Source organism: Mya arenaria, chromosome 5 (genome assembly GCF_026914265.1).
Source record: "Mya arenaria isolate MELC-2E11 chromosome 5, ASM2691426v1".
NCBI lineage: Eukaryota > Metazoa > Mollusca > Bivalvia > Myida > Myidae > Mya > Mya arenaria.
Genome location: NC_069126.1, coordinates 9,367,892 through 9,383,263, shown reverse-complemented (window position 1 = coordinate 9,383,263; position 15,372 = coordinate 9,367,892). Strand labels below are relative to the sequence as shown.

General features: G+C 33.8%; 1 protein-coding gene across 2 annotated transcripts; it reads right to left on the bottom strand.

Moving 5' to 3' along the window:
• Window positions 1-742: 742 nt before the first annotated feature.
• LOC128233957 (uncharacterized) lies at window positions 743-8,502 on the bottom strand. 2 transcript variants are annotated; one of them, XM_052947857.1, is made up of 10 exons: window positions 8,328-8,502; window positions 8,006-8,194; window positions 7,675-7,781; window positions 7,256-7,397; window positions 6,991-7,134; window positions 5,913-6,095; window positions 4,496-4,612; window positions 3,066-3,164; window positions 2,664-2,760; window positions 743-1,750 (listed from the first exon to the last, which is right to left on the bottom strand). In XM_052947857.1, exons 1-10 carry the CDS (start codon window positions 8,386-8,388, stop codon window positions 1,099-1,101), a joined length of 1,791 nt encoding a protein of 596 aa, XP_052803817.1. In that variant the 5' UTR covers window positions 8,389-8,502; the 3' UTR covers window positions 743-1,098. The 2 variants fall into 2 exon arrangements, with proteins under 2 accessions (XP_052803817.1, XP_052803819.1); XM_052947859.1 differs by having other exon boundaries at window positions 5,913-5,978.
• Window positions 8,503-15,372: the final 6,870 nt, after the last annotated feature.

Here is a 15,372-nt window from a genome sequence, read left to right as displayed (position 1 = left end):
ATTTGTTTTGATAACTAATTTAAGCCTGAAAATTTTGTAAACATGTTCTTGATAAAATGTACAGCATCTTCAGCATCAGAGAAAAAATATTTGAAATTTCTTTGTTCATTAAACATTGTATACGACGTAATGGAATCATGTCCATATAAGTCGGATGCTCTGAATAAAATCGCCAGAAATAACTAAAGTTCGGAGGAGTTAGTCGTTTTAGACATAATTTAGTGCTTTTAATAGTCAAAACAACTGCAGAAAAAACTATTTAGTAAACACATCAGCTTGCCAGGAAAAGACAACTCAGCAGAAAATATGTAAGTTATATGTGGTTTATTTCATGTTTTGGTATTTGTATGCAGTACATTATATATTCTAAAATATGTTTTTGTGCAAAAGTTTGCATCGTTGACCAACTTTCGGTCAGAAACTAGGTCAGCCTTCATTGTTATGATGCGGGCCCTAAAAGCGCATATGTAAAAATTTACTGAATAATGCACGTTTTCTACCGATAACGCCCGGGTTTTTACGTTTTAATACACCACGATAACGGACCGAAAACACACATTTTATGCAATAATACGTATTTATAATATTCTTAACCTTGGAAAAAATAGAAAATAAACAAGTCATATAAATAAGGAACTATTTTATCTGTGCATTCATTGTCGTATAAAATTAGGTTACGATAGCTGTTCTAACTAATTTACCCACCGTTGAGAACGACGAGAGTAAAAAAAAGAGAAAATGCTATTGAATAATCAATTCATTTTAGCAGAAATGTAGATATAAATAAATGTAAATATAAGTATTAAAATTCGACATGTTCAAAAAGTTCCTTCGAACTCCACCCATTTTGAACAGCCCCATTGCAAACCATACCCTAATGAAATGCAACATGTCGAATTTTAATCCTTAAAAAGTGTTTACGGAAGGAACAAGAACATATTGTGCTTTTAAACAAGTGGGATAATCATTGTTTTAATTCATAAAATTAAGTACATGCACGAAGCCCTTTATTTACAATTCAGAAGTGTTACAATTGTGCACAATAACTCTGTCAAAAGCCAGTAATAAATAGATATTTTTCGCATTCATATTTCATAATCACCAGTTTTTGTTAACCTTATCATAGTTAAAACCACTAGCTTTCTTCGACATGCACGTGTCTTGTGCTTCAGTTGTAATGTCATATTCATTTTCAGTTTCGTTTTTGTCTTGCAGCCCATAAACGTTTTCCATCATGTGTTTCCGTTCAGGTCGTTCATTCAGTTGGCTATATATGTCTGTAGTTTCGTTTTTGTTATGCATTCCGTACACATTCTCTGTCCTCTGCTGAGGACGTTCATTTAAATGATTATATATGTCGTACTTGTTTTCACCTTTTGCAGCGGTCGTGGAATCATAGTCGTTTATCGTTATTTCGTCTGGGATGCCTGTGTGGTTTAGATGGTCATATTCTTCCGGTTCCTGGTAGAGGTTGTTGTGCACGTGAGCAATATGATGAATATCTTGCGGATTGTTTTCAGTATTAGCCATCTTGTTAACATCGACGCTGTAATCCTTCATTTGGGCTTTTCCTGGGGTATTGGTTATAGTTGAAATGGGCAATCTTTCAGTCATGGAATAACCTTGATTTGGATAAGCCTTTGGGTGGTCACGTGTTTGTCGCTCAGTGTTCTTCATATCTATGTACTGCATCGGTGATTCTTCGTTTGCCATAGTTGATTTACTCTTACCAAAGCAACGTAGTCCTCTCCTGCAACAAATAAATAATGCCCTAACTACTCCGATTTTTTAGAATTAGTATGAAATAAGCATTAATCCGTCTTAAACTATCAATACATAGCTTTCATTGAGCTTGAATTTTTAAAATGCAAGCAGGTATCAAAAAATCAATTGAAAAAAATATCAAATGCACGTTAACGCGGAAAAGAAAGTAATCTCATGACATTTTAATATTAATCTTAATGGGAAGCAAGTAGAGGTTAAACCGAACTGTAGATACAACAAAGAATAAATGTTTATGTTTTAACAGTTGTAGAAGGTATAAGAGAGGTTGTGAAATGTGAACGTGTACGTGTATGTGAATCTACAAGAGTAAAAGTTGTAGCTGAGTTTAAAAGTCCTTTGCCAGTTTCACCTTTAACTTGTTTTTGTGTTCTAAGTAATACTTGCATACATCAATTTCCGTTAGCTTAAGAACATGCTATTCTAAACATATACTTCCTACACATACCGGCTGAAGTAATGCACAAAAAGAAGTCCACGCGCACCAATACAAGTTGTATTTCACAATCTCTGTTACACATTTCGAAACACTTTATTAACGAAAGTTATACATTCATGAACATTGTGCTTGCGTGGATCACGTTGATTGTACGCTTGACTTTTGTTATGATCCAAGTGCTTCTCATCGCAATCAAATTGCTGTTTACACTGATGCGCATGTTTATACCATTTCTATTAAAATACTTTCAAAATTAAAGTGTTAAAAGATAAGACGTAAATGACCATGAGGTTGAATGTAGTGTAGTGTTATAGGTGTCCTCCTCTCACCCAAAAGGTTTTGGGTTCGATTTATACAAAAAAGTACTTTCTCTATAAGCTACCAGCTTTCATCTCACTCGAGTCAAAATACATTTAACAATATAACTGACTGCTTTCTCAACCTTTTTCTCAGTATAACGAAGATGACGATTAATATTCCCAGAACGACAACCATTGAAACGCTAGCAGAAATCTCCGCAACCGGAACCTGTTGATCAACTGTAAGAAAAGAATGAAACGATAATGGTTTGGTCAATGGTATAAATCAATCAATTTCACATACTCGTTTAACACAAAGGAAGCAAACACATTTTAATTATGATATCGAGAAGTTTTGAAAGCCCCTTGTTTCAAAGGTAGATATTAGACAAACTTATGACATAAGTTATTAGTAATAATCAAAAGACCTTTTTGAGCTATTATGTCAATTCTGTTGTTGAACTGATATTACACTGTAATATGATGTAAGGATAATTCAAGATAATTCGACCACTTTTGGTTTCATATTTAGTAGTAAACATCACCTTTTGTTTTTGTCCTGGTATCCTCAGTTGTTTCTGGAATTGCCGATGTGGATGTGGACTGGCCTTCTGCTTTAGTAACTGTTGCTTCTTCCAAATTCTCTAAAAATATTGAAGATTATATTCTAATTACTTTTCACAAAATAATCTGACGGTAGTGTATTATTGACATTCAGGAAATACTATTTGATCATTTGATTTAACTATAAGCATAACCACATACATAGGGTCAAAACGAAAGCAACACTGGTTTTCTTCAGCTCCAGGATCCTCTGTAAGTAATTCTTTCAAAAAACGTCTTCCAGTCGCTAAACGTTTCTTGTATGCTTGATATTAATAAGAATACAAAGACTGTGTCGAGTATTACATAGACTATAATGTCAAAAACGTCTGTTTTCGAACTAACACGTTGATTGAAAGCATTTTCAAGAAAGTTTAAACATTATTGGCGAGATACATAGTCATCGTACGTTCCGGAAATTACGTCATTAATATTTTGCGCATACCTTTTACGCGCTGACGCTGGGTTTAGACAAAAGAACCGTTCACAGTTACAAACGGAGTAATACCAACATGCTTTAACCGTTTTAAAATAGTGATCTATCAGTTATATTTCACTAGTACCATTCTATAAACCTTCAAAAAGTAAACATTCGAAGCATTACACATTAATTGCGCGTGTTGATTATTGATACACTACACTAAGAAGACGGCATTGAAATAAAAAAGACCAAATTCAGTTTTAGAGGTCGATTCGGTCAAACACCATCAAGAGTAATGTCATTAAATCAGAAATTATCAGCTAATCATATTGATGGAAGTATGAGCGCAGACGATGATTGTACGCGTAGTTATGGGTTGAACTAAAATGGGGTTATTAGTACTTTGTTTAGATCTGGATGGTCGACGTAAGTGAATTTTTGTAGATTTCGGATTTCATGAAGCTCAAACCTGTTGAAATCAATATCTGCAAAACTCCTCGATAGTCGAATACTCTTAAAAGACACATGTTTTCGTTATAAAAGTCATTTTAATAACGCACTCATTTCTTTGATGCTTTGAGTTCAGCAGAGGGGAAAATCATTATATTCTTAACATATGAAATACAGTTTCATTGATGAACGGTACAAATCGTGTTTAACTTACAAAGATGCAGACGTCAAAAAGAGCAAACAATTGTATTAACATGTTAAAGTCCATTTGTTATGAAAGTTAAATTCCAAACTTGTAGAAGAAACTGTCAGTGACCTTAAACTACTAGAAAGCGCTTCTTTTTGATGCGATCATTTTAACATCGCGCAATGATACGCTTATGCTTTGACTACAACAGAAGGGAAAACGGCCGTATTGTACTGCAGTGGAATACAGGCTAGCTTATTTTGAAATATGTTACATAAATATAGAATATGAATAAAACATAAGATATTACATACGTGTCTCACAAAGACTATTTCGTCTTACAGTGCCTCTGTCGTCGAACCGAACATCAAGCCTCGTTCTACAAGGTACGACATATGCGTGTTGTTTGGGTTCGTAAGTGGTAAAGGTTTCTGTAACCGTTTAATACAGCTTACAACTTATTTATATTACAGCAATTGTGAAACAAGCAACTACAACAACAAATAATCACTATCGTAGGCAAAAGGGGAAACCGGAGTACACGGCGGTAACCCACTTGTCTGGCTAGGTTACAACAAAACTAACTCACTTGCCCCCAGGCCGGGAATCGAGCCCGGAACGCCTTGGTGAGTTATTTTACACTTATTCAATTCAGCTAATTTGAAATACTGTTATACTGTTAATACTAATTGTATTGAATTTCGATGGTTACTTGTAATATCTTTAATAGTGTGTTTTGATGCGTTACAAATATATCACGACAGTAATCATGTAATCATCTACAGACCCGTCCGATGCTAGGAAAACTTAGTGGAGTCGGCAATCTGGTATTACTCTAACAGTAAAGTAACCGAAGCCAGAGTGTGGGGACAAAAAGATTGTAGTCGAGGATTGAAATATGGACCGAAAAGAAATGTAATAATACTATGTTCACCATCGTCCGATTGGTTAGTTTAGGATAATAGGGTATCCGTAAATGTTTTGTTCAGAGAAAAATACAACTTCAAGTTCATTACTAAAGCTTATACAGCTGAAACAAGTTAATAAACATCAAAGCATGTATATACATGATTGAACCTATTATGGCAGACCTAACATGTTTTTATTCCCTTCATATATAGAGTAGGACATGAAGTACTACAAAGTATACAGTTTTAACCGACCATATAGAAAAGAGTTATATTATTGCTAACATGAAACGGAAGCTAAACTTAGAATCTATATTATTAGAAAACGAAGTTGGGAATATCTATCGAGTGCTACAAAATAGAGGAGGTATTAAATCATACATGAGCGCGAATCGTGAGTTGTATAATTTCAAACATTAGGTTGTTGGTGAAGTTACTGTTGTGTTCCGTGTTTAAAGACACAGTTCAATGAATAACGTGTTGTTAAAGTTAATAAGGTTGTTGTTTATTCGCAACCTACTTATTGCAAGAAGATAAAGCTCCTCTTGCTTGGCTACAGTTCTGGTATGGGAGATAATGTATAGACGAAAAACATAGTTAACACTCTTCAAAATAGTACAAATAGAATATGAGTTTATTTCTGTCAAATCACAGGTAAGACTAGGACCATGTAATGTAAACATAGATGTATAACATACTATATCGGGAAAAATAGTTTTTAGTGCTCCTGAAGTTCAAACTTTTTCAAAACATTCATCAGTTTGATGTGGAGTAAATGTTATTTATATTTTTTTAGAATATTTCATTCAGGGAAATTACTTACCATCAAATCGAAGTAATGAGCTAATTCTGATTATGCCCGTCCAGTGCGTTTTGCCTGCTGGTATGTCTGAAATATTCATGTGGCCAAAAGTGGCTGGGAACTTCCCTTCTTCGAAGCATTTTTCTCCTGCGTCTGCATAATTACTAGCTCTTTCCGAAATTGCTTCAACTGTTCCGTTGTTATCTTTGTTCAAAAAGAATTTGTTGAATAATCTTATTCAACATTTAAAGCTACTCTCACGTTTTAAAGAGTCAAATATGGAACATGTCAATTAAGTGTGCACTACGGGAAACAATGGTAAGTCAGCATCAGAAGTTTAACATTAAAATATTTATTATATACTTTCCGGTGGTTTATAGAGATTTATCAGTGAAATAAAATTAATATTACACTGTTTCAAACATTAATAATATCACTTTGATATTTTTCACTGTTTTGCCAATTTTAGCCCGCTCTTTGTTCCGAATCAAACGTCAGCGCGAACAGGTCTGGTACACAATTTCAACGACATCATTTCCAAAATGACGTAAAGTGCGCGTTTTTCGAAAAAGTGTAATAAAATGACTCATAACAAATAAATTATGTGTGTTTTAGTGTAAGAAAGCAATATATTTCACCTCCTGTACACCAAAAGTGAATATTTCAGTCGTGGCTAAGCCACTCCTGATATATAGTTATTAGTGCTCACTCGGTGAAATATATTACGATCTCACACTGAAACAAACAATTATCCTCTGTTTATTTGAAATGCCCCAAAATGATTCATTTTGCCGAAACACTAATAAGTACTCTGTTAAAAAAATATTTTAAGACTGATGTGATCATTTTTGTTCTAATGTATCCGTTTTCTAAATCATAAATCACTTTATATACTAGTATTTGATCATTTAAAAAAGCAATGTATGGTAATTAGGAACTCACTGTGTGATTTAAAATTTCTTGCTTACATTAAAAAGCTGGTTTAGTACGATTTCGACATTCCTTTGTTTGAAAAAGTTTTTTAAGTGTAGGTAACAATGCATACGTTATAAATTGTATCTGTTTAGCTACTATTTCATCTTGGAATCATTTATTTTACCTGTGAATGGGCTGTTATTGCAAACTATTCCCATGGGCCTTGACTCCCGTACGGAACAACTCCACCAAACGAACTGTTTTAATAAAGGCATGAATCTAAGGCATTTCCTGTCTGCATTATTGCAATTACCAGTACATTGGGTATCTGAAAGAATTTTGAAAATTTTGAAAAAAGGGTTATTCGTGACATGACGTAAAAATAATATTTCAGCATACAAACCAAAAAGTAAATAAATAAATAACACAAAAACAGAAAAGAACAATACCATTTTCAACTGTGTACACAGAAAAATAACTGTTTCTCTCTCGACCGCATTTATATTCGTCTGCTGACGATATGTTACAAGTGGAAGTACATTCCTTTTCCCTGGCAACTTTCGAAATGTCAAAACACGTGCATTCAATTTCCTGTCGGGCAATTAATAGTTTGAGCAGTCAATCAAGGAAAATCAGTTTGGATTAATATGAAGATTAACAAGCATACATGGGTTTTTTAGTAAAATCATCTTTTGGCATCATAAAACATATATCGAACACTGATAAGAAACGCAAATTACACTGAAAGAACCTTTAAGCATGATGTTGAAGTTTTTGATTCAGTTAGTCAGAGAGAAATTAAAAATAGCTTAAAGCTATCGTAAGCTAGACACAAATGTTAATTTTAGGAGAATATATATATATATACCTCATTGTCAGTTTTTCTTATTGCAAACGTATTGCAGCCACTCTTCCATCTGCACTCGCTTATGTCGTGAACGATGACAGCACCGTTATTATTTATCTTGTTGCAACCTACAGTGGAACATAACAGTTAACACAATGTTAAGTTAATTTTGCCTCTAAGCACAAAAGCATCACAGGTATTAAACCTACAATTTGAAATAAATGAAAAGAAAAACATGTAAATTATCGGAGGTGTCATATATAAATAAATAACTGACATTATCCTGTTTATATTCAATATATTCATGAGTGCAAAACTGATTTACTACACGAAAAGATAAGGACAATCGTACCGACGTATGCGAGACCGAGCGGAGCTTGATACAAACCAATCCATAAACCCTCTTTCGGCAATGTATAATTTAGTCCAAGTTCTGTTTCGGCAAAGATACCAGTATCAGTGTAGTTAAGATTTAGAAGAGCCAAGGTGCAATTGCTTTGTCCCCATAGTGTTACCTGTTTTGAAGCGTAATAGGGCACACCTAAAATATATTTAAGAATGAATAGTACGTGCAAAGTTAGTTTTAAGTTAAAATGTACTATTTTTGATTATGATATTCCATAAAATGAAACACAGCTAAATTGATGAACGTTAAAAATGGTGTTTAACCTTACCTCCCACAAAGATGCAGACGGCAAGAAGAGCAAACAATTGTATTAACATGTCAAAGTCCATTTGTTATATAAAGTCAAATTCCAAAATTGTAGAAGAAACTGTCAGTGAACTTAAACTACCAGAAAACGTTTTATTTATACTTCCCCTCGGAATCTTAATCAAATAAATTAAATCGTATGCGGACGCATTGGTTTATACTAGTACTTGCATTTGTGAATAAACTTAGCATCCGTATTGATGATTAATTCAGGATATGTAAACACTAATCACTGAGATCATCTCCATCAAAATACACAAGCCACTTAAAATGGTGGGCCATTAACTGAATGATAAGGTTTGCCACTAAACCGGGTTTATGTTTAAACTTTATACTTCTGGGCTTGTTTCTGTAGCTTTTTGCATAAATATTGTACTGCATTTATTTAGTTCTAATAATGTTTTAATGCAATTCATAATTAACTTGTCGCAGTAATTTAATGCAATTAGTAGCATGGCACACTCATTTTGTGATTGTTTTTAAATCAATTCGAGGTATTAACCTGCATTTAATCGCATTTACAGTTTAGGCTAAAAACCACTCACACATGATACGTTTTGTATCATACGACAAAGTATGTGGAAGTCTTGAACAGGAACTACGTAAAACCAACTTTAGCGGTCCGGCGTCACGGCCCAGTCTTGTTTAGTTTTTATTCTGTGAGGTCAGTCTATCAGCCACACAATAACAACTGTCCCTGATTGGTACGCGACTTGCAGTTGACTGATGGTATGACAGGTAGATAAAAACCTTAAGAGTTTGTCGTACGATCACCCAGTTATAACTACGATTGTTCAGGAATAGTCACACGACTATGCACGAGTGGTCGTATGATTTATCACGAACATAGTCGTGACTGGTCGTGCGACTTGTCAATCGACTATAATTACAGCTCTCTCTCTCTCTCTCTCTCTCTCTCTCTCTCTCTCTCTCTCAAAATGTTATATTTTTGTTGTTTTCGTTTTTCAAATACACATTTGATTCATATATTCATGAACTTAATGTACGATACACCAACTGTGTTAAATTAATTCAGATAGCATAGATAATATTTTAGAACCAATTCGCTTTTATGTATCGCCCAGTCAAGACTAATTGCAGGATCGAGGTACGACTTTTACGAGAAATCGCACGAAAGATAAGTGGCATTACCTTGTGATATCCAGTCGATATCCAGGGGGGTTTTACACATGTGTCTCACTGACCTGATATTATCAAAAAAACGTCTGACACTGTTACGAATATTGTTTTGAAGAAAACAGGATCCACAATGTTAAAAAGGTTGTGTTTTTTCACTCAGATTAAAGGTGTGAGATGCAACATGAGCCATGTCTGTGTTTAAAGTGACACTCTTATTCAAAATCAATACATACACGAGTAAAACAAACATAACTTTTGAGTGATACACCCTCAATTACTTACTAAATAATGCATTTGTGGAACGTATTAATTACTATTAACAATATTATAACTGTGTATTTATTTAATAGCTGAAAACGCAAAAATATGCTAAATGATTTACTGCGATTTACTATGGTCACATAAGGTGGAAACCCGTGTTTTCTGCGCATTTCTTTTAAACTAATCTCGGTATCCTTCATAAGAACCATTGTTTTCGACATTTGTTCATCATTTTGGGCATATTAAAACAATTGTATTGAATGTGTTACATCTTACCTGGGAGTAATAGTGCATCTTTAATATTTATATGAAAAAGTGCAGAAAAAAGTCAAGTAGTTGAACGTTTAAACACGTTTAATGGCACAGAGTCAACGCCAATCACATATAACACAAAAACAAACAAACAAGAAACATGAAACAACAACACATAGACTTTAAACCTGACCTACATTGTATGACTTCCATCAATCTGATATATTTTCCTACAACATTTTGTTTCAAACGAAGTTATGTACCAGACCAACCAAACGTTCAACACTAGACACTTTTATCCTTCCTATAAAGTAGAGCAACCCTTATTCTACCACTGACCTGGAATGTCTACCCCCTTTTTATCTACTTTCTTAGCATAGAAGCACATACTGCACCATACTTTTGCCATACATCTTTCAACACATATTGCATCATACTTTTGTCATACATCTTTCAACACATATTGCATTATACGTTTGCCATACATCTATCAACACGTATTGCATTATACTTTTGCCATACATATATCAACACATATTGCATCATTCTTTTGTCTTAATCTTTCAACACATATTGCATCAAACTTTTCCTTACATCTTTCAACACATATTGTATCATACTTTTGCCATACATCTTTCAACACATATTGCATCATACTTTTGTCATACATCTTTCAACACATATTGCATCATACTTTTGTCATACATCTTTCAACACATATTGCATCATACTTTTGTCATACATCTTTCAACACATATTGCATCATACTTTTGTCATACATCTTTCAACACATATTGCATTATACTTTTGCCATACATATATCAATACATATTGCATCATAATTTTGTCATTTAAATATTAAACAAATCGTAACAGCCTTTACGCCAGTGGGTTAGTAAGTTGCGAGACAAAGTATACGGGTCAGAGCTCCTCTCATCTCAATTCTCGGGATTATCCTGTTTTGTGCATATATTATTGGTTTACTTTTCACGTGTTATTGCCTCAGTACATCCTTTAATTTTGATAAGACGTTGTAAATCTTAAAATTGTAAATATCATATAAAAATGATTTTTTAAACGCTTGAAACCAATTAAAGTAACACTCATCGTGTCCTTTAGATTATATGTTAATCATATTTGAAGGTGCTGGTATATGTAAATATTTTGTATTTTTCTTTATACCCTTTCTGGCGATTGTTATTAAAAGTGTGGTAATTGCTAGTGTCCAATGTAAGGCTCTATTGTTGGAATGAAAAATTCGATAAAGATCACCTAAATGGCTCTTTTACTTCTTCGTTATCGGGGTTGTCCAATGTCATGCTAAAGGTGATCACACAAAGACTGTTTTGTAGATATACAAAGTCATACAATAGCCACATAAGCATCAGAAGTTGGACCACGCTGTCGAGCTCGCCAATTAATTTATGTATCTGGATAGTTAAATCAAATACAAAGAACTTGCATCCTCTTTCGGGATGTCCGATCAAAAATGGTTGCCGAGATTCGACTTCTACGCCGGCTTTCACCGAAAGTTTGCATGATTGTCGATCAAGATCAAGGAACATAACGAGGTATTTATCGTTAGGAAAGACGTAACATGCTGGTATTTTTGCAGTGATATTACCAGGGTCATTTAAATGGTTCACAACACAGGACTTATAGAGTGAGGAAAATAAAACAAGTCTTTCGGATGTTTTAATTGTATTTTCATTTTAATGTAAGCAGTTACTGAGAAAAGGTCGTATTCTAAAATACATTTTCTCAAACTTAAATGCATTAATCATATGCTTTACCATATTTCCGGTTTAATACAACAGTCGCGTATTTTTCTGTAGTACACTGGTGTAATATAACAATATCCACATATTTTTATATAATTTAATAGGAAAACAAAACCGCACAATTGCTATTTTTCCAACTGGTCAAGGCGTAAGAGAACAATGTGATATTTCCTAATGGTTTCACAACAAGACATTCTTAAAACGTTCGTCACTATTTAAGCAGGAAGTGACGTGAGGAACGTATTACAAGATTTTTACGTCGTGTGACTGGGTGTGACGTCAGTGAGTCACGTTACCGTTTATGAGATAGCAAATTTTACCAAACGTTTATAGTTTATTTTGTGATTCTTACTGTAAATCATCTAATTTCAGTATTAATGCTGATCGGATATTTCTTTTGTTTTAAATTCTTCCTTGAACTACGTTTCTGCAATGTATAAGGCGCCGGGAATAGCATTGCCGTGTACAAGGTCTTCATCACAAATTATTGCTTTCATTGAGTCGATTAGGCACATTTATACGTATAGTATGTAATTCTCGAATGTAAGTGTGTCAATATTAAAACGTGTGAAAAACAACCCTACAACACAACAGTATTAGTTATTTTAAAGCATATCAATGGCCGGTACGTTAATTAGATGAAATGAATGATGGAGGTGTTTCTCAACCAGGAAGTTATGGTATCTCGTTTGACCCATTTATTTTAACATGAATTAGTACGCTATTGTAATAAACAATAATAGATGTAAGATTATTTTATACGACCCAAACGCTGAACACTATTTAACTTCATTATTTGTACAAAACTGAGGTCTAATTGATATCTGAGTAAAACTCATCAATTTTGCTCGCTTAAACCCTCGTTTGTACAAAACCGCTCATTTCATGTCTTCTTCTTTTGAGACTAACAGCGATTCGGCAAAAACACCACCTTTTCAGACGTAGTAAAGGCGTTAGTAGTATTAGACTTGTAATAGTTGTCCGAGTTTACTTTCGGACTAAGAAATAGTTAAAACATAAAAGGTACATCTTAAGAATGAAAAAAGTGCGGAACCGTATTCATTATGATTGTACGTTGTGTTCTTACTTTGATAGTAATGTGTATCAGTAGGTCGGAGCAAGATTCAGATGACATTTCTGTTAAAATGAAGCACTGCAGTTCTTGACGTTCAACGTATTACCTAACAGGTGATTGAATTTGCTTAAAATTTAAGCATATATAGTAAACTGGTTTACGAGTTCTCAGCTTGTCATTTATCCCCTTCAAATTTCAATTAGAGCAAAATGGTGCATAGCTTTGAGTGTAACCTAAGCCGGGCAAACACTTAAAATCTACTTATGAATTTACTTAAAGTACTTAACGACCATATACATTAACAATCCGGAGCAACAATGCAGCTCAAATCAAGGTACGATACAATCACACACAGACTCTAATCACAAACCAATAGAAATAGTCATTATAATAAAACTTAAGAACTCACACATACATATACCAGTTGATTACAATAATCAAAGATTGTAGTACTCATTCTTATAAAACATAAACACATAATGCGTATTGGAGCTAACACACGGTCCCAAAATCTCGAAACTTACAGTCACTAAAAGAAGGATAAAGCTAATAATTTTTGTTTTGAAATGATTTGTTTATTATTTAAATTCTTCAGAGGGCTTTAACTTAAAAATATTACATTTATGTATATCACGGTAATCATAAAATATTTATTACAACAAGATTAAGAAAGAATTTAGCTTATTGATATAAGCTATTGCTACGCTTAAAACGTTTGAGAAATAGAGGCCTATTTTATTACTGTACATTATAGTCTAGCTCGCGTTTTTAATCGACTTACGGGGGCCTTCGAAATTGGAAACGTTTACCAATAGTAAGACAACCAAATTTCAAGGTCAGTTCCAACACCTTTAACAATAAAACACTATGGCAAGGAGAATAAATATCGTTATATTCGGTTCCATCTTTTTGAATACATTTCCAACCGAGTCTGTTATAATCACAACCTCCAAGACTGTTTAAAACATTTTACTTGTTCACGATGCATGGATTGTCGAATTGTTTTATTTACTGACTTTTAGTCTGTTCACGTTTGAAATATTCAGTTTGTTTCAGTTCAGGCTTTTTGCATATAGTTTATATTTTCATGTGAATTCAAGTTGTAAATCCTGTCGTCATTGTATTCCATATACATATATTCCATAATCCGTATTCTGCTTCTGTTTAGATTGCTCATCCAAATTGCTACACGAGTCTTCATGTTAGTTTCTTCTCTTGTAGTCAATATACGTTATCCGTATTCTGTCCCTGTTTGGATTGATCATCCAAATAGCTAAGGACTTCCTGTTCGTTTCTGTGACTTCGCTGTTTTACCTATCACGGCGTGGGTATTTCAGTCGAACATAGTGATCTTAATCATTGATAAGTTGTGAACTCACGTGGTCGGTAATGCAAGAGTTGTTAAGATTGTCATACGCTTCAGCTTGCTGGTTATTAGTGTTTTTTATGTGTTTTATGTCTCGTTGGTTATTTCCATCACAGTGAGCAGCATCATATGTAATCAAAACACCACCACATATTTTCTGTGGTTCAGACTGGTCTTCCGAAAAAGCCATGGTTTCTATATGCATGTAAACGGTCACTTATTTCTGGTCCTTTATCCTTGTATGGCTTTTATTTCTGGTCCTTTATCCTTGTATGGCTCTTATTTCTGGTCCTTTATCCTTGTATGGCTTTTATTTCTTGTCCTTTATCCTTGTATAGCTCTTATTTCTTGTCCTTTATCCTTTTATGGCTATTATTTCTTGTCCTTTATCCTTGTATAGCTCTTATTTCTTGTCCTTTATCCTTTTATGGCTCTTATTTCTGGTCCTTTATCCTTGTATGGCTCTTATTTCTTGTCCTTTATCCTTGTATAGCTCTTATTTCTTGTCCTTTATCCTTTTATGGCTATTATTTCTGGTCCTTTATCCTTGTGTGGCTCTTATTTCTTGTCTTTTATCCTTGTATGGCTTTTATTTCTGGTCCTTTATCCTTGTATGGCTTTTATTTCTTGTCTTTTATCCTTGTATGGCTCTTATTTCTTGTCCTTTATCCTTGTATGGCTTTTATTTCTGGTCCTTTATCCTTGTATAGCTCTTATTTCTTGTCCTTTATCCTTTTATGGCTATTATTTCTGGTCCTTTATCCTTGTGTGGCTCTTATTTCTTGTCTTTTATCCTTGTATGGCTTTTATTTCTGGTCCTTTATCCTTGTATGGCTTTTATTTCTTGTCTTTTATCCTTGTATGGCTCTTATTTCTGGTCCTTTATCCTTGTATGGCTTTTATTTCTTGTCCTTTATCCTTGTATAGCTCTTATTTCTTGTCCTTTATCCTTTTATGGCTATTATTTCTGGTCCTTTATCCTTGTATGGCTTTTATTTCTTGTCCTTTATCCTTGTATAGCTCTTATTTCTTGTCCTTTATCCTTTTATGGCTATTATTTCTGGTCCTTTATCCTTGTGTGGCTCTTATTTCTTGTCTTTTATCCTTGTATGGCTTTTATTTCTGGTCCTTT